The sequence below is a fragment of the Argiope bruennichi genome, chromosome 5 (genome assembly GCF_947563725.1).
Source record: "Argiope bruennichi chromosome 5, qqArgBrue1.1, whole genome shotgun sequence".
NCBI classification, from domain to species: Eukaryota; Metazoa; Arthropoda; class Arachnida; order Araneae; family Araneidae; genus Argiope; species Argiope bruennichi.
The window spans coordinates 115,757,021-115,776,263 of NC_079155.1; the positions used below are offsets into that span (position 1 = coordinate 115,757,021).

The 19,243-nt window shown below is 25.8% G+C and overlaps 1 protein-coding gene across 3 annotated transcripts in view; it reads right to left on the reverse strand.

Moving 5' to 3' along the window:
• The window catches only part of LOC129968668 ((E3-independent) E2 ubiquitin-conjugating enzyme-like), a 44,399-nt gene extending 25,913 nt beyond the window's left edge, over positions 1-18,486 (reverse strand). For 2 of the 3 annotated variants that reach the window (XM_056082795.1, XM_056082794.1), the window contains exons 1-8: positions 18,196-18,486; positions 14,091-14,264; positions 11,712-11,809; positions 6,221-6,281; positions 4,936-5,088; positions 3,265-3,380; positions 1,199-1,557; positions 264-451 (exon numbers count right to left, since the gene is read on the reverse strand). In XM_056082795.1, the coding sequence (XP_055938770.1) occupies positions 264-451; positions 1,199-1,557; positions 3,265-3,380; positions 4,936-5,088; positions 6,221-6,281; positions 11,712-11,809; positions 14,091-14,264; positions 18,196-18,420 (1,374 nt within the window). In that variant the 5' untranslated portion in view covers positions 18,421-18,486. The remainder of the gene's footprint in view (positions 1-263; positions 452-1,198; positions 1,558-3,264; positions 3,381-4,935; positions 5,089-6,220; positions 6,282-11,711; positions 11,810-14,090; positions 14,265-18,195) is intronic. The other variant, XM_056082796.1, reaches the window with a different exon arrangement.
• Positions 18,487-19,243: the final 757 nt, after the last annotated feature.

Below are 19,243 nucleotides of genomic sequence, written 5' to 3' on the forward strand. Positions count from 1 at the left end.
CTATTGTAATACATAAGAGAAGGATTCTATTTCTTATTATAATAATATTGATTGACTTTTCTTATCAGATTTTTTCCATAGACTATGAATTTAAAAACGGGCATCTATGAGTCTTGAAAACATTTATTAATACTAGATTACAATATTGAAACTCATTAGATAACATAATAGCAATTAAGAAATATAATTTCAATAATATGAAGTAAATAAAGCAAGGTAGAAACATTTTCCAAAGTATAATCTATTGCTAATATACTAATTACCTGCCATACAACATGAGCCTTTGTTTCAGTGACTAGGGTTTCTGTGACTAGTTTAGAATTATGCTTCAAAGGCAATGCTTCTTTCATGACATGTCTCATTGCACGCCTTCGTACACTTTTCATTTTTCTTTTCATTTTAGTCGCATAATGAGGACCTTTTTTCTTTTTGGTAACACCTACATAAAAGACTTTTGAAATAATTACTTTGAAATCTTTATATTTGTCAATATTTTAAAATGCACCATATTCAACAATTTATAAATCTTTACTAATGCAGAAATTTGATCAATTTTCAAAAGTAATTTATGAGAATGCCAAAAATCCTAAGTAATCTAACCACATATAATTAAAAATATAATGAACACTGGCTATAAAAAATGTCTACAGTATATTTCCACAAATGCATTTAATTGATTAGATAGAATCAAAATATTATTTTCACAAGGGCTATTTTCCTTTGTCGACAATAAAATTGCAATGTGATTTTTTTTTACCAATAACTTAAAAATTTTATTTTTTAAAAAGTAATTTCCACTTTTTTCTGAAAAAGCAGATAATGATAAAATTGTTTCTTTAATATGTTTAAGGGTGGGCAAAAACTAATAATATGATGATAATAAATATTTAAAATACATGTAAAGTAATTATTTCAATTAGTATACATGTGAAGCCTAAATATAATACTATTTTGAAAAGATCAATGAAAAATTTAAATATCAGAATAATATTCATTTGAAAAAATTATTCCAAATAATGAACTAAGTGCATAATATTTCATTCATGATATGAACTTGATATGAAAAACATTACTATTATAGCAAAACAACATTCTATTATGTTAGCGGCATGAAGAAAACTTAATTGAAAGAAAAGCAAATGTTCATTAAAATTATTGAATTATTTAAAAATTAAAACAACACAAATAAACATCTTACTAGCAGCAGTTTCAATAGAAGAAGCAGTTGAACGACTTGTCACTGATGATGCATCTGAAGATTTCATGCTATCATCCTCATCTCCATCATCAATATCAGAAATGTCTTTAGTATTATTTTGAGATTCTTCTTTCTCATTACAATTCTCATTACACTCCTCAACAGCAGTGTTCTTTCTGCTTTCTGTTCCTTTAGCAGCTTTTGGCTTGCTTAAGGGAGAATTATCGGCATTGAGACGACTAGCAATGCGATTTCTCCACTCGCGAAGAGATATGCATTCATACTCATCTTTCATTACTAAATAATTCCTATCTCCAATCTGAAGGGTGCATGGCTCAAAGATATTCATCATTTTGACCCTACATGAAAAAGAATTTTAAAATGTTGATTTAAGTTAGTTTACTTTATAAGATATCTAATAGAAATTCTTGCTTTTGTAAAAAAAAAAAAAAAAAAAAAAAAAAATGTAAAAATAATCTCAAATAATTAATATAAATAATTTATAAAGTTTAAAACAATAAATTTATTTATATGAAAACTGTTTTCCTGGCAGAAAAAACCCAAATAAAATGAGACTTCAAATGGTGCGAAAAAATAATATCTTATTCACATATCTTTTCTGACCATATTACCACAATAATAATATAATAGTTCAGAAAGGTACTACAGCTCAGATGCAGTTAAATGCATTTTCTATTTAAATGCATCCAGGTAGAAATTAGTTTTTTTCCTGAAAATTCAACTTCTTTTTAAGGAATAATTTGTTTCTGAATTGTCCATGAAGTCAATAAATTAAATTAATTCAATAAGTTAAATTTATTCATTACTTTGCAAAATTAAATCCATCATAGAATCTTCAGACATGACATAGGCTCAGAACAGGGGTGTGGGATGAATTTCATAAAATGAATTGAGCCAAATATAAACAGCAATAAGTAAAATGAACACAATTAACTGAACAATAAAATGAATAAACTTAGACAAAAAGTGTTTCAGATATTAAAAACACTTAAGAATTATTATATAAAATAATTAAGCCAAGAATGATAAAATTTGATTCCCAAAAAGCTGAACTTTACATTTTCTTGGAAATGTGTTGTGTCTTAATTTTAGAGTTAAAACACTTATTTAATTAAATTAATGAATTGCATTCTCATTTACCAAACAACTGACTTCTTTTGAAGTTCAATTCTCTTAAAGACTTAGGAAGAAAATTCTTGATAAGATAAATTATAAAATGAAGTCTAAATTTTATGTATATACTTTAAGTAATGTAGATATAACAAGCTGAATTTTGCAATTTTTTTTTATTTATTTTTTTTTTTTGCTATAAAATAAAGATTTCTTACAAAATAAAGAATTCAATGCATCTCTTTCTTAACTATTTGTTATTACCGAAACAAATAATGCAAACTGCAATATTTTTAAAAAATTCTTTTGCTGCTTTTATTTAAAAAAAAAAAAGAGATCATACCAACTCAACATTTAAATAACATTTCCAATCTTTGGTAATAAGAAGCATTATATTACTTAAGTAATTAAATATATTGATTAAAATAAAAATCATTATCTTAAACTCTTTTACAACTTTTGAATAAATGGTTTGATTTCTATATTCATAAAAACATAATGCTTACTAAACATAATGGCATTTTTATAAAAATGTCAGTTTGTGATAAAAGAGAATTTTATTATATGTACTCCAAATTATTATCCTCACGAATTGAAAATTTTCGAAGAAAATAGTTTTAACATTTCTTTTTTAATATTACTGGCTTAAAGTTTATGATTGATATTTGCACAAATGTTCCCAACTAATAAAATATTTCACAAAAATATTTTTGCTATGTAACCTTTCATATTAACATTGGTAACTATTCATAACAAACATTCATTTTATAGAAGTAATTTATTATGATTGACAATATTATTTAAATAATATATTACCTTAATTACCCACTATTTCATTTTAAATATATTCAAACAACTTAACAAATTATTAAAAACAATCTCACATCCTACTGATCTTAATATGCCATGTTTGCATGAAGAAAAAAAAAACTTACGATTTGAGATCATCTCCTGTAACATGGTACTTGGGCTGTTCAGTAGCTTGATTTCTAAAATTCTCTTCACTATAAGCTTTGCATACCCACTGAACCCCTAAAGCAACTACTTTCACCTGTAATAATACAACATATTAAAAACCAATGCAAGAAAGTAATGCAGTTAAAATAAATTGTATATTGTACAAAGAAAGTAGACAAAATAAATTTTGAACTGAAGACATTAAGGTAAGGTAAGTTTGCTTCTATTCTATAGATTTCATCATTGTTTGATATCAATAGCACAATGTTTAAACTTATTTTTCTTTCCAGGTGGCATTTAAATCATCAGGGTCACATGCATAAACAAACTCATTCCAGTTGAAGATATGAATGAAGTGGAGTGAATCATACTCTAAATAGGTTCCACTCAGAGATTTTTCACAAGCTGTTCAATTTCTGCAACAGCATCCCAATCTGCAACAGAGCTCTCCTTCAACATCTGTACATTGTTAATGCATGACAACTGATTAACAATAAGGCAATATTTGATGATCATGATTTAGAGCTGCCATTTATCTTCCCATTATCTCACATATCATTCTTCAGCAATGTTTGTACATGATCTGCAGATGATAGGACTGTTGCCAATAACTATATGATCAGTAGATGAGCAATGCAATTACCTTACATCATTTTCTTTTTCTTCTTCAACATTACCATAATAATTACTTTTTTTATCACTAGGTTTTTGATGATTTTTTTTTCAGATAACTGCTCTCTGAAGCATGAGCATATTTAAGTCTTGCAAGTGATTTTCATTAATCTTAAAATGGATTTTCATTACAACACCAAAATTAACATCATAGTTCACGACATTTTTCATGCTACAATAACTAAAAATTCAACATAAAGCTACTTCATGACTACCAAATGCATGTGTCTACATCCATGAGCTGATGTCACATAGAAACTACAGCTTGCACAAGAAGCATAATATATCTACTGCCAGCTCATTTATTGCTTGTGTATTATTAACCTTCAAATATTAGAGATTCAAATCTAATGGTATTTTGTTTGATTTGCTGCCAATATGATGTGCGAATTTGTATCATATATTTTCACATCAAAATTAATTAAAATTGATATTTAGTCTATAATTTGTAAAGATAAAAAGTACATATATTTCTTTCCATATTTAATATGTAATTGTACCTAAAATATTTTTTGTCTTCTATTGAGAAATTTAATATTCACTGGGAAGCCACAAATAATAGAGATTAATCTAATTATATTATTTATTTCTACAATATTGAAAATTTTAAAAATAAAAAGATTCTTTGAAAAAAAATACTAGATTAATAAAAGAAACCAACTTTAATCAACATGTAAATAATATAAGGTACAATTATGCAACAGTCACAAACTATATTTTTCTATAAGTAAATAATAAAAGTTAACTATAATAAATCAAAGTACTTAAATTGTAAAAATCAATTTTTGAGTGGTAACGTTTAATAACTGATATTTCCAAATATTAAATACAGAAATATCATATGAATATTACAAAAATTTACATTAATATTTTTAAAGAATGAAACACATTCAAAATGTCTTTAAAGATTATTATACTGTTTTAAATAGCAAGGTTAATGTTCTAATAAATTTTAAAAATATTATATAAAAGCATACATCTTCAACATATGCTCGTACACTCTTGTTGGGAGAATTGAGCAAGTCTGCAAGGGGTTTGTTCAATGTAAGCCACTTTACTTTTTGAAAACAGAACGTGGGCCCCCATAGCTGCTGCCCAGGATAAAAACTGTATTTTTTGAATTCAGATGCCTGCAAAAAATATTTAAAAAATATCACTTTTATATAAAGCTTGGAAGTTCCATTTTAGATAATTAGTTTAACTTGTAATCTACAGAGAAAAATAAAGCTTGCACCAAACATAATGTCTTGAAGAGAAAATCTAGACACATAATAATATAATAAAATTTCTGCAATATTTTTTTTATTTATTTTTAGATTTCCATTTTATTAGTTTTATGTTAAATATTACATGCATTTTTTTAAAGGAAACATACCATATTTGTTGAAAAAAGTGAAATACTCTGTGATATTAAATAATCTAACTCTGTAATTCTATATTGATAACAGAAGTAGAGCTGCAATTGCATAATAAGGCAGATAATTTGATCTTCCAATCGTAACTAAGCATGTTCAACAAAATAAAAAACAAATTAACAAATTGTAGATAAAGTTATTTGAACCACCAATTTTAAGATATTTTAATTCAGTCCTTTATATAAATTAAGAAATATCATAATAACCCAATATTAATAAATTCAACCTCTACTGAAAAAGAAGACAATTAACTTTATAGTTTATATTTAAACATGTTTTTTTTAAAATAAGTTTTAACATAAAAACATTAGAGTATCTATTAGCAAACATATATCTAATACATGAACAGAAATAAAAATCATGAAAAAAATAAAATGTTGGACTCAAAGGAAAATAATATTTAAAGAATATTATATACTTATTTAAATTCTAATAGAAACAAAATATACATAGAAAAAAAAATCAAATTCCCAAGGACATAAAAAGCTGTAATATCTACAAGGTTATTTAAGTGGAAATGAAAACATTTTGTTTAAATAATATTTAAACATGGTAAATAAAAAATAAAAGAGGTAAGTTTTACTATAAATACAAATTCAATACATGCAAAATTCACTTCTGTTTTTCCTTTTTTATTTTTGCCACTTATAACTATCATTGACAGTCTTGAATTCAAGTACTCTGCTTACCCTCCTTCAAATGTAATAAATCATATACATACAAATAATGATAATGGATGCAATAAATATAATTTTTTTAATAGTCTATTTGATATTAATGAAATGGGCAGTTCAAATGAACTGATCTATTTCTATTTCATGCAATTTTGATTAAACAATACGCTTACCCTTTCTCTGCGGTCTAAGATGTCTTCCATGTCAAATGCATCAACATCAGACATAAGGCATCTAAAATAAAAACAAGTTTTAAAAAAGTATTTGTTGGTGTCGAATTTTTTGTTTGTGGCTTGTTTTGTTTTTAAACATTTTTTGGAAAATATCTTTGAAAAAAGAATAAATATTATTATTATAACAGTAAATAACTAATCCTAAACAATTTATTAATTAAAAACTTCACTATTTGATATCAAGAACATTATTTTAGTACGTTAATCAAGCTTACATATCTAGAAGACAGAACTGCAAGCTTTTTTCAGGAAAGATGCCTATATAAACATTCTTAAAAAGCTAAACCTTATATAAATATAAAATCTGATTCAAATTGATATATAAGAATTGCTCGTTTTAAGACATAAGATTCACTTTGAAACCAGATAATAATTATTTCAAGAAACACCTAGTAATTCTGAATTATAATCAAATGATGGGAATAACATTTTTAAATAAATATTTATTACAGGTTAATCAGCTGTTAACAAATATAGATATCAGGAAGTTGTGTAAGACTAAATGAATAAATAAAATTGAATTTATGTTTTCGTCAGAAACCAATAATCTACAATACTTAAAGGTTATGAAAATAAAATATAGTGTGTTGGTATGCAAAATGTATATGAAGGGCATATAACAGTAACAAATATACAGTTATATATTTTACTAAAAACATCAACTATATAAATATATTAATTTGAATATTACCTGCCACTTTTATTTATTCTCCATTTTCAAGACAATAATGCAAATAGTTTGAAAACAAGTTTAGACATGCATTAAATAATATTTAGAAATTAATTTGGATGAAAGATGTCAAACTCTATACAGCTGTTGCTAAAACTCTCTAAATAATGTAAGAATATAAATGCAAAAAAAAAAGTATTTAACTTTTCCATAGTATAAACAGGAATGTTGTATCAATACATAGAAAAATTTGCAGTTTTTATTACAACAAATTGTAAACTGCTATTATATTTATTCGAATATTTGCAATTTTCAAAAATACATTTCACATATGATTGATGAAATATTATGAATTCTGAAAAAGGATGATATAAATCACTAAAAAGACATTAAACTGAAAAAAAAAAAATATTTACAGTTAAAAGTTCCAGCTTTGAATATAAATAAACAGCTTTCTTTGAAATAATGAAGGTAAATTTTAGTCTAATTAACAATTTTAGATAGAATTTTCATAATTAAAAATTTTAAAACATCTGAAAATTTTTAGTGGCTGATTCAGTTATTTTTATATTTATATACATATTATATACATCAAATCAAAAATTTGACATGAAAAATAAAAAAAAAAAAAAAATGAAAATTTAGCAGGAAAGTTTACTGCTGAAAAATTATAATTTATCTTCGTATCCAGGAAGATTAATAGTATGATTTAAAAAGTTACTATGCCCAGCTAAAAAAGTTGGATTGGGGGTAAAAAAAAATGTATATTACACTATAACTTTGTAACATATCATCACACTATATTTTTTTCTCAAAATACCAAAAAAGAAACTTTTATGCCAAATTCATAACCATACATTTTTTTTTATTCTTAGTTAATTTTTCAAAAATATTTAACAAAAATTTGCATAAATTCCTATTTTCCTTTGAAATATTAAATTTATTTTCCTATTCAATCACATTTATTACTCAAGCACTTTTATTAGTGTTAAATTTCAGTTCTTTTCTTCAGACATTTTCATTTTTTCTTTAATTATATAGAATAAAAGCAAAAATTTAATATATAGGGGGTCGTCCAAAATAATGGAAAACACATACAAAAAGAAGTGTTTTGCAACTAATATGGTGTAGGAGCACCTTTGGCAGATAAAACCACTTGAATTCTCCTTGAAATGGACATATACAAATTCGGCACAATTGTATTTGGGATGTTATACAATTCCTTATGCAAAAAGTGCTCAAATACAAAGAAAGACATAGGAGAAAAATAACGGGACTTTACTTGGTTTTCCAAAACAGATCACAGATGCTCTATAACGTTCAAGTCCAGTGACTGGGCTAGCCATGGAAAGTGTATAACTGAATCCTCATGTTCCGAAAACAAAGACTGAACAGTTCCACTACGATGAATTGGGGATTTATTCTCTTGATAAGTACAATCTCCAGATGGAAAGAATGTCTGCATTGTAGAATACAGATAGTCAGTCAAAAGAGAGGGGACCTATTCCAAACCATGAGACAAGGCCTCAAACCATTATGGAACCAACTCCATGCTTCACTACAGGAAGGAGGCAGTCTGGCTTGGAGGCTCCAGCATACACACATGTAAAACCATGCCACGGTGGGGAATAGAGAGAAACTGGATTCAGTAGAAAACAAGACATGCTTCCATTGATCAGCAGTCTGTTTTATGGCCCTTGCACCATTGTACTCACTGGTTCCAATTTATATCAATCATAAGGGATTTTACAATCACAGCTCTGCCTCAAATACTTTGTTCATGCAATTCCCTTCAAATCATATGGGCCAACACTGGGTTCTGTAGAGTTCATTCAGCTCAGAAGTCCCTTTTGCTGTAATGATCTTCCTTCTGGTGGTTACAATCCTCCTAAATGTCTGTCTACATCTTGCACAGAGTTTGGTTTTTCTTCCACAGTTTGTTTTAGCAGATTTTGTTTTGCTAAGATTATTGTATGTTGTCTTGATACATATTGATACCATGGTGCCTATTGATATCTCCAGCAGCTGTGCCAGATACACCAACTAGACAGGCTCCCACTATCTGCCCTCTTTGGAACTCTGATAAGTCTCTTATTTTAGCTTCACCCAATATGAAATTAAGCAGATAATGATGAACAATAAACTCACACACCTTTGAGACTAAGCAAAAATATCGCAAGAAAAAAAAACTGGTAGTTGCATATTTAATTTAGTCTTATTCTATCACATATGGAAGCCACTGTTTTCAACGAGGAGGGACTACCCCTGTACATGTGCTATAATTTACAAATTACACTGTCTTTTAAAATTGTTATAATTTTTTCAACTGCTTAGCTTTATATTTTAAATGCTAAAAATGTAATGCCTCTAATTGGCAATTCATAAGTCAGTTCCCCCTCCCCCTCCTGTTTTTAGTTTTTTGCACATTTCAAACCTCTCTAGGTCTAAGAACACATTTTTAGCATTAAATCTGCCTGCATAGTAACTCAAAAATACTTTAAGTAGATGGATGAAAAATGATATGAACTTATGACCAAACTTGTGGATTTTTATGAAATTTTGAATAAAACCCATTCAAAGGAAATCTATCGGTTTGACTACAAGGAACTCACTAATTACAAAATCAAAGAATTAAACAGATAAAATTGGATAGCAGGTTTAACATCTAAAATATACTTTTTTCGAATTTTGAACCAAATCTGTAAAACAGCTGTTTGTCTAGCAGTCTGTATTTTCATATGCATATAAATGCAATTATTAATAAACAGAAAAACTTAAATCAATGAACTTTGATATATTATCTGATAACTACAATTGCAATTTTGTATCAAAATGCATTCAAAATACATATTCTTATGATATCAATAAAGATACTATATTTACAGCGAAGATCAATATTTCTTAACTATCATTGAACACTGTAAGATTATGAATGCAGGATATCCAAGAGGTCACAATTTTATACATGGCTAGGGGATAAAAAAAACTTCTGCAAACTATATGGGAAAGTTTCAAAGAAAACCATATTCATTGGCTTAGCTTGAGTTCATTAATAAAGTTTTATTGCACTTGGAAAGTCTGTTGATTTTATCATATACTAGTTACAAAATTATATTTTTAAAAATGACTCAATTAAGTATTTCCTTTTGGCTTTTCCTTTTCTTATCTCCCTAACTTATCTCAAAAATAGCCTTTTTTTGTTGTTGTAATTCTTATTAAATAGACTGTCATATCATCAAGCTTAGAATTTAAATATTAGGCTTTGAATATTTGATTAAACATTATAGGTAAAATTAAAATTTAACTCTGCTGAAGTAGAAAGGATATGAGCAAAAGGCATAAAACCTGCAACAAGCCAAAAATATTTCCACAAAAAATAAGCAAAACCAAAACTATTTTTGAAATATATACACATTTGCATACTTTAACATTTTTCTTCCATTTTATACTAAGAAAATCACTTCCTTGTACTTTACCTTAATTGCTTGTTATTCTGTTTAAGTAACAGTATACTTTAAGACATCCAAGTGTGTTATTACATCAAGTATTAAATCAGGGATAATTATTTAAGACAAAAGAATGTCTAAGCTAATGTTCTTTATTTCTTAAAATAGAATTTAATCTCTTAAAGTCAGTCTGAACCAAGGAACTCAATTTTTTTTTCCCAACAGCCATTTATAATTATTGACTCCAAGCAGTGTTTTATATTAAAGAAAATTATTATTGTTTAAAAGCAAATTTTTGTTTATTCAAAAGCTTAAGAGTTATAATAATAATTAATTACTATAGCAATTATAATTACTATAGTTGAGAATTACAAAACTTTTTACAGGATTAAATATAAAAATTGTGTGAAATGCATGCATTTTGCTTTTTCAGCAGATAAATGTAGGCTAAGTTACAGGCACAATGACTAATATATTATATAAGACTAATTATATTTAAAAAATTGTGAAATTTAAAGAGAAACTGTGAAAAAGTGTAGTTTAAAAAAGGAAAAAGAAAAATAATCACCTTAAAATAAATTTTCTAATTTAATTGTCAAACCATTTGAACAAGAACAGCACATCAAAGCATTTTTTAAAATTGGAATTAAGATAAATAACTAAATATTAAGAGGCATTTTTGCAGTTTTTTTCTTCATAATTTTTGTAAACAATATAACACAAATATGATTTTTATATCACTTTAAAATTTTTTTAAAAAACTATAGAATTAATGTTAATTTTCTTATCATACAGTTTTTCTTAAATTTTAATTTTTTTTTAAATATATATCACTGTTACAATGAAATCCAAACTGTTTTTACTGTCTCATTAATTATTTAATATTTTGATATTCAAAACGAAGGAAAGAGATTATATTTATTATTTGCACAATTTAAGTGAGGAATAAGAAAATGAACTTGTGAAACTGCAAATAACAATATGTAATTAGCATATGGATTATATTCTCAATGCAACAGATTATTAAAATGATATAGCTAAAATATTTCATCAACGTATATTTATGTAATCATTAATATCAAGTTATACATTAGTGATTTAGTTCAAATTAAATATATCAAATATCCTGGTAAACCAGCTGGCTGCAAGAGGCTAATTATCTACAAAACATAAAGGGATTTTTTAAAAAAGTCAGTATTAAGAAAGTATAATATTTGATTATGTTTATATTCAAATCCTAACACTCAAAACAAAAGCATAATAGCAGCTTATTGACAAATACAAATTTTAATAAAAATAAAAGAAAACAACTTACCTGGATCCATCATTACAACGTAACGTAAGCTCAGTTTTAACCGTTTTAACCATTCCAACCCATGAATCTTTGAAAACTGCAACATCAGCTACAAATTCCTAAAAGACATTCATAATTTTATGAGTAAGGAGAGCACAGCAAATAAGTAATTATAGTAATTAGGTAGGTAATAATCAAACATCATATTTTTACTAATATTTACATAACTGATAAATTGTCTAATGAAATTTAAAATTATTTGGAATTTCACAGTTTTCATTACCAATTTATCAGTAGGCAAAGTGTTTTAATGGACAAATTGAAAATATATTAATTGGAACATCAATATCAATAAAGCATAGGCATTTACAAATAAAAATTAGGAAAACATTTTTAAAAAATCAACCAACAATTGAAAAAATCATAAATCACTGAAAGGAGGTTGAAGTTTTGCACCCATTCAACAAAGTTATTTACTTCCTTACATCAAAAAACAAATGACACTTAAATAAAAATATTTATATTATATAAACAAAAAATACACAGTAAGTCTGCTTTTATAAGAATTCTTAAATGGCGAATATGAAATTAGAATATGAAATTTTAAGATGTATTTATAGTCAATTGTGCTAATTTCAGCCTCCCAAATTTATTCATTTTTAAAGTAGTTAATTCAATAGCAGAAATTAAGATAATTTTCACAGTTATTGCCAATAACTTTGAAAATATTCTACAAAATACAGTTAAAAAATTTACTAAAATTCACAGTTCAAAAAAATACTTTCAAAATTATTTCTACACCAATTTAAAGAGTAATAAATTACATTTCTTAAAAATATTTCAATGAGGTACATATTTTCCCCAAATCTTTCAAATGCCATTTAAAAACAATATGTGGCAATTAAATTCAAGTCATTTTATTATGTCATCAAATTCTTCATTCACATATTTGATCATCTTTAAAGTTATGATAATAAAATATTACCTAGAAGCAGAATTTTTACTTTAACCTTTTATTTCATATATTTCACACTTTTTTACAATGCTCATGAAGTAATTTAATGATAGTATTTTGATGTAATGTTTCACATCTAATTTTTATAAATTTTAAAATTATTACTGAGCAAGAAGGAATGCATCTGCAACCATCGTTTTTTTTTTTTTTTTACTTATAAAATTAGTGATTTTTTCTGCAACTTCTTAATATTATATATTTTATTAACACAAATTTATTATTAATATCAATAATAAATTTTTTAACATGATCAGTAGCAGAAAATTTTTAAGAACTTTGTATAGCTTCTCATCATGCAACTATATTGAACTGAAATAAAATATATACTTTTACTTATTAAAAGAAAAAAAAATGAAGTTTAATAGCACTTTGCCATGAATTAAAATCATAAATGTGGCTGTGTGTATTTTACAATTCCTTCTATTCATTCAGGCCAAATTTAACTTCAGTCTTCATACTTATTATTTAAGACAAGAGAAAGAATACTATCAGCTTTTCAAAATACTAAAGTTAATGAAATAGTCAATTAATTAGAAATTAACCAAAATATTATGATTTCCCACAGTATTTCAGAGAAAATCATCCATAAAAAATACTTTTATATCATCTTGAAATTCAAAATTTTATGCATTTCATTTTCAAAATTTAACATATAATTAAATAAATATGCAGATAATTAAATTATAGCTATTCGGTTACTAGGCAATAGTCAAATGTTGAACAACTCTACAATTACCAAAACCTGTTTATTTTTAAAAATATTTTTGTAATGTTTTTATTTAAAAATTATCAAGTTTGTTTATTAAAAATAATATTGCACAAAGAAAAAATTTATGTAGTATAATGTTTTATATAAAATAAACTTCTCCAATACAAATACACAAAAAGCATTTGTTTAAAAATGCTATGGGATCCTGTCTTACAAAATGATTCTTACTTTTTGCATATAATGCATGATTAAATTTTTTTCATAAATGCTAATGTATAACTAAGGTTTTAATAAAGTTTTGGTGATGATTAATCTAGGTAGAGATTTTTGATATGTAAAATATATATATATATATATCATTCAATATTTCATTTATTTTAATGCTCAGGGTCCAGGGAATGCAGGCAATTACAAAAATGCTAATAAAGGTTTTTATTAATATAAGTACTAAGCAGAAATCAATAATATTTTCAGAAGAACTTAACTACTGAATAGGAAAAAGACTAATAAGGAATTCATGTAAATGGTGAAGATTAACACAATGTAGCATGTTTTGATAAAAGAAAAAAAAAATGGAAAAACAAAATAAGTTATAAATTTATCATTTTTTTTGCCACAAAAGCAAAATTTACATAAATAATAATGCAAACATAACTAATTAAAAAACAAGATATACCTCAAGGGGGTGTAACTCTCTACTGTCTATCCCAACCAAAACCTGCTTGGTACCAACTACTTGTACATCTGCTTTTACAACAGTATAGCGACAGTATCCTAGTTGAGTGTCTTTACCTTTAACTATCTTCCGAACAACATCACCAGGCATTAAAGATCTGTCGCATAATTTGACCTAAAGTAATAAATAATTGAATGAATAAAGAATTTTCATCACAGTAACATAAATAATAGCATAAAGATCATTTTCTTCACAGTAACATAAGTAATGGCATAAAGATAAATAATGCCATTTTGTTAATGAAACAATTTTCTACAGTTTTCCCTATAAACCATGCAGCAAAAAGAATACTGTACATCCATATAATGTACATCCATCCATATAATGTACTGTACATCCATATCCAGCATAATGTAATTAGACCGAGAAAAGTTACTATTCTTCAAAATGTTTTTTCCTACTTCAAAATGAAGAAAGGCATATCATTTTTTTTTTCTCTACATTTCTCCCTGAGATAGTGTTAAAAGATAAAATACATTGGATTGTTGATTAATTTAAATGTTGTGTGCAAATTTGAATAAATTAGTAATTAGAGTTATACATTATACAAGTTGGAAGTTCTACATTTCTATAGTACCAAGGCACAAACTGTCCTTGACTACAACATTAAAAATACATGTAGGAATGTATGGGTATGGCCAGTTTAAAGTATAAGCTATCTAATCTAAATTATTTACATAATATATTTTAGGTAACTTCAGAAAGACAATTTTCAGCTATTTAAAGTTATAAAAAAATTTGATATTCATATTTTTAAAATTTACATCTTGTGAAAAAATGTTTTTTTATAATCAACTGTATTTAAAATTTCAGATAAATTAGAAAAAAATTTAAAAGTTTTAATAAGTATTTTACTGAATCTTAGATAACTATAAGTAGGGAAAAAATCTTAATTTGTCAAATTTCATATAAAACTCTTTCTTTAAAGTGTTTGAATACATTTATAGACCCTGAATTATCTATATAATTTTCATCACAAACAATAAAATACATAACACAGATTCATTCTAAAACTCATTTAATATAATTACACAATTTTACCTTTCTTATAAACATGATCAATGATCAAATTCTAAAAATTCAATATTTTGATACTTTTCAAAATATTTATTACATGCAAAAGCTCTTATTAACAATATACACACTTCAATTTCCAATTCTTTCGATTATAAATTAAAATATTTCTCATATTTTAATGAACTTAAAATAAACCCATAAGTCCATTGAAGATTCAACAACTAAAACCACAGGTAATCCCCATGAAACTTTTTAACATACTCAATATATATATATATGTATATAAAGTTAATCCCCTCTACCTGCTTAAAATTGTGAACCTTCGGAAACGTCATGAATGGAAATAAAAATCTGTTCATTTGTGGCACAGTACTGCACATAAGATTTGTATGTTTCAAAGTAAGCCAAAGAAAACTAGTATTTATGTATTAATTGCATACCATTCCCTAAATATCACTATAAAACAACCTATTAACAAGTAATCCTTGGTTTTTATTTATTTATTTTGGACAAATAGTTAATATGTAAGTATCAAAAAACCAAATATGTATTTCAGATTATTTTTTTTTTTTTGATTGATTGAAAACAAAATTTGACAAAGAACTACAGCTATAGCCACAAGATCATATATCATATGTAATATATTTAAATCATTATGTTTTAGTGTTTACTGCAATTTCAAGTATGAAGAAAGTACAATCCTCTTGATGGATTTGATTTCAAATTTAATAAAAATTTATACTTTAGATACTAAACTTATGTGTGAAATATTATCTCGTTTCCACTCTACATTTTGTAGTTATTGTACTCACTTGGATAGCCAGATATAAAGACTTCCTTTGAATTGATTTTTGAAAATTCAACCGGATCTACAAATTTGATTTACTGAATTTCGTCCAGCTAATTGAAAGTGTTTTTAAGTTATCATGCTCAAAGACAAACCAATACTGTGTTTCTTGTACTCAAGGAGGTTTGAAATATGGAGATTCATTAAATTTAGATTTATTAACAATTGCAATATTTTTGTACACAAGAAAGTAAAATGGCAGATGATCCTATTCCTCTCTGACATTAAAATCAAAAACATATTGTTTATTCCGATAATAACGAATAAAAGTTCCTCAGCATTACACTATTTCAAGAGAGATATTAAATCTATTATCAGTCTATGGTAGAATTACATAATGTTCAATTCAAAATAATAACTAAGATTCTTGTTTATTTAAACAATAATCACTGGATTATTTCGGTTATTTTAAGATCATAGACATTGCATTTTACGATACTCCTCTATTAATACACTTACTTTTTCCAATTTAGTTTCGCTTTTTCAGCATATTTTAACAGGATCAATTTTATGTATATTTATTTATATTGATAAATTTTACATAAATTACCTTCTGTTTCATTAATTTTATAAAAATGTATTTATTTATTTATCTATTATGTGACTTCAATTAATCAACATCTAATCTATCCAATGTTTACAGATAACATGCATTGAATATCTATAAACATTGAAGCAGATATTCAATGTTTATAGAAATTCTACTTATTAAGTAAACATAATGAAGCACTAGAAAATGTTCAAATATGATAAATTGTTAATAATAGACTACAATTTTTAATTTTTGAATTTTCATTATTTATAAATAGATTAAGTTGACAATGAGGAAAATAAAGTTTTAACTAATCTATTTACAGACCTCTTTCAAAATAATAGTTCTAGTTGGAAATCTGCAAAAAAATATAATTTTTAAAACTACCTATCTGAATATCTACTGAAAGGCACTGTTTCCAAAAAAATTTTTGAACAAATTACATTTTAAGGTAGAGAAAAAAAAGTCTCAGCATAGCCCTAATGTTAAATTTTGCAGCAAATATTTCCATTAAAATTAAAATTTTTAAATACAGTTACAGAAGGTATTTAAAGCATCATCCCCTTAATAATAAATCTGCATTAAAAACTAAAGATTCATACATAAATTAATCATCTATTATACCAATCTTTAAACAATTTGGCTTAAAAAATTCTCAATTACAAAACTGATATTAAAACTGCTGCATTTTTTAAATATTAGTAACCTCTTTTAACAAATAGTAGAACTTCTTCAAATAAATATAATGCACAATGGAAACTGTTTATCTATAAACATTTAACTTTCTGAGAAAATATTAAAGAACTTAAAACTTATAAACAGTTTTGTAATTTAACACATTTTCCAAATATATGAACAAATAATGTTTTAAACAGAGGACTAAAAGTTTGTGAAAATTTTTTATAGATTTTTAAAATTGCAGTAAGTTTTAAAACAAAAATTTGAGATGTACGCCCTTTAAAGCTGACGTCCAACATGCTATATAAGTGAAAACGATACTCATAATTGTAAACGGTAATCATAATTGCACGATAACTCAAAAACTTTAAAATGCGAACGTAATCTAAGTAATGTTTTTTTTTTTTTTTTTTTTTTAAACTGGAAAGTATTGAAAAGTTATCCTTTCTTGAATTCTCTTGAAATTTACGATTTAAAAAAACTGATTTTCACATAATAGCAAAACCTTTTTCATATGTCAAATGAGCACTGTACTTATGTAAAAGAATAGTCACACTCTCGTCAACAAAGAATTTAGTATGGCTGCCTATTATACATAAAAAAGAAACCGAATATTAGAAATATTCCAAAAATACTGATTACAAAAACAGAAAAACGCTTTAATTTGCAATGTTTACATACGGCAAACGTCAAGAAGTATAGCTGATTTCTTCAATGCAATAATAAATTTAAATATTATGATAATTATATATATATAATATGTTTGTATAGAATTCTGATCTATATTCAAATAATTATGTAATACTACCGGTTTTCTCAAAAATTTGATTTAAACGAATGACAAGTTGTAAAGGACCTCGTCTATACATCTCGAAATTGAAGATGGCTGAATATCAAAAACTTTTATGTGTCTAAAATGAAATATCTGTATTCGAAAGCATACTCTCGTCTATTTTTCATACTGCATTTACCTTTTTTTCCGGTAAAACTTCTTCTGCTCCATTAGGATGCCACGCCACACGAATATGTCCTTTTTTCATACGCTCCCCCCAGTCCTTATAATCAGGATCGTCTGATTGTTCGTCATCACTACTTAGATATTCTGAATTTTCTAATACTAAACCAACATCAATGAATTTTTTCTTGTTAATTTTGTAAACAGCATCTTCGTCAAAAAACTTGCAAATAGAAGCCATTACAGATGAGATCGAAACTGAGCAGAAATTTATCGAAGTTGCCAACCTTCAATTCTGCGGGCCTTAATTTACTTGTGTAAATGAAAAAAAAATAGCAAGGTTAAGGTTAGATGCAAAATTTTCTTTTTCTCAAGGTTACAAAAATGTGTCCTCCGAGAGTTTATTTGTGATTTATTAATAATTTCTAGAATATTAAAACTGTAATTTTCGTATCTAAACAAGGATAACAATGACAGCAATTAGTTATTTGAAACCATAGTTCTCCGGCTTCTCGATTAAATTCAAAAATTGTAATTAAAAGAAATAGTACAGCAGAACAGTAGCTTATAGCTTATTTTTCTCATAGAAAATAATATCATTTTAAAAGTACTAATATTTCACAATGTTTGATTTTAATATATTTATTTATCAACTAGTAGTTTTGTTTTGTAATTTAAGAATCATTGATCACTGACTCTTATACGTTATTCAATCGAATTCGAGAGTGGAGGGGACACATCTCTAACCATTGTGCCATTCATTCCTTTATCGACGCAGCTGCTTGAACACGCAATTTATCATCCATCATTCGTAATATGTTATTGGATGCAGGCAGCACGGATAGATGCAAAATGTATATTGCAAGATTTAGCAATTTCTAGGGTAAGTACCAGTTTCAGACCTCTGATGATTTCCGAATTACTCACATTTCTTGTTGTAAATTTTAATTTTTATATAAAATTTTATATTTTAAGTAAAAGATTTCGAATCATTCTTAGTGACTGTATAATTAGTAAGGAGAACAATATTAAAAATAAATAAAAAGAAGTAAGAAAAAAAAATA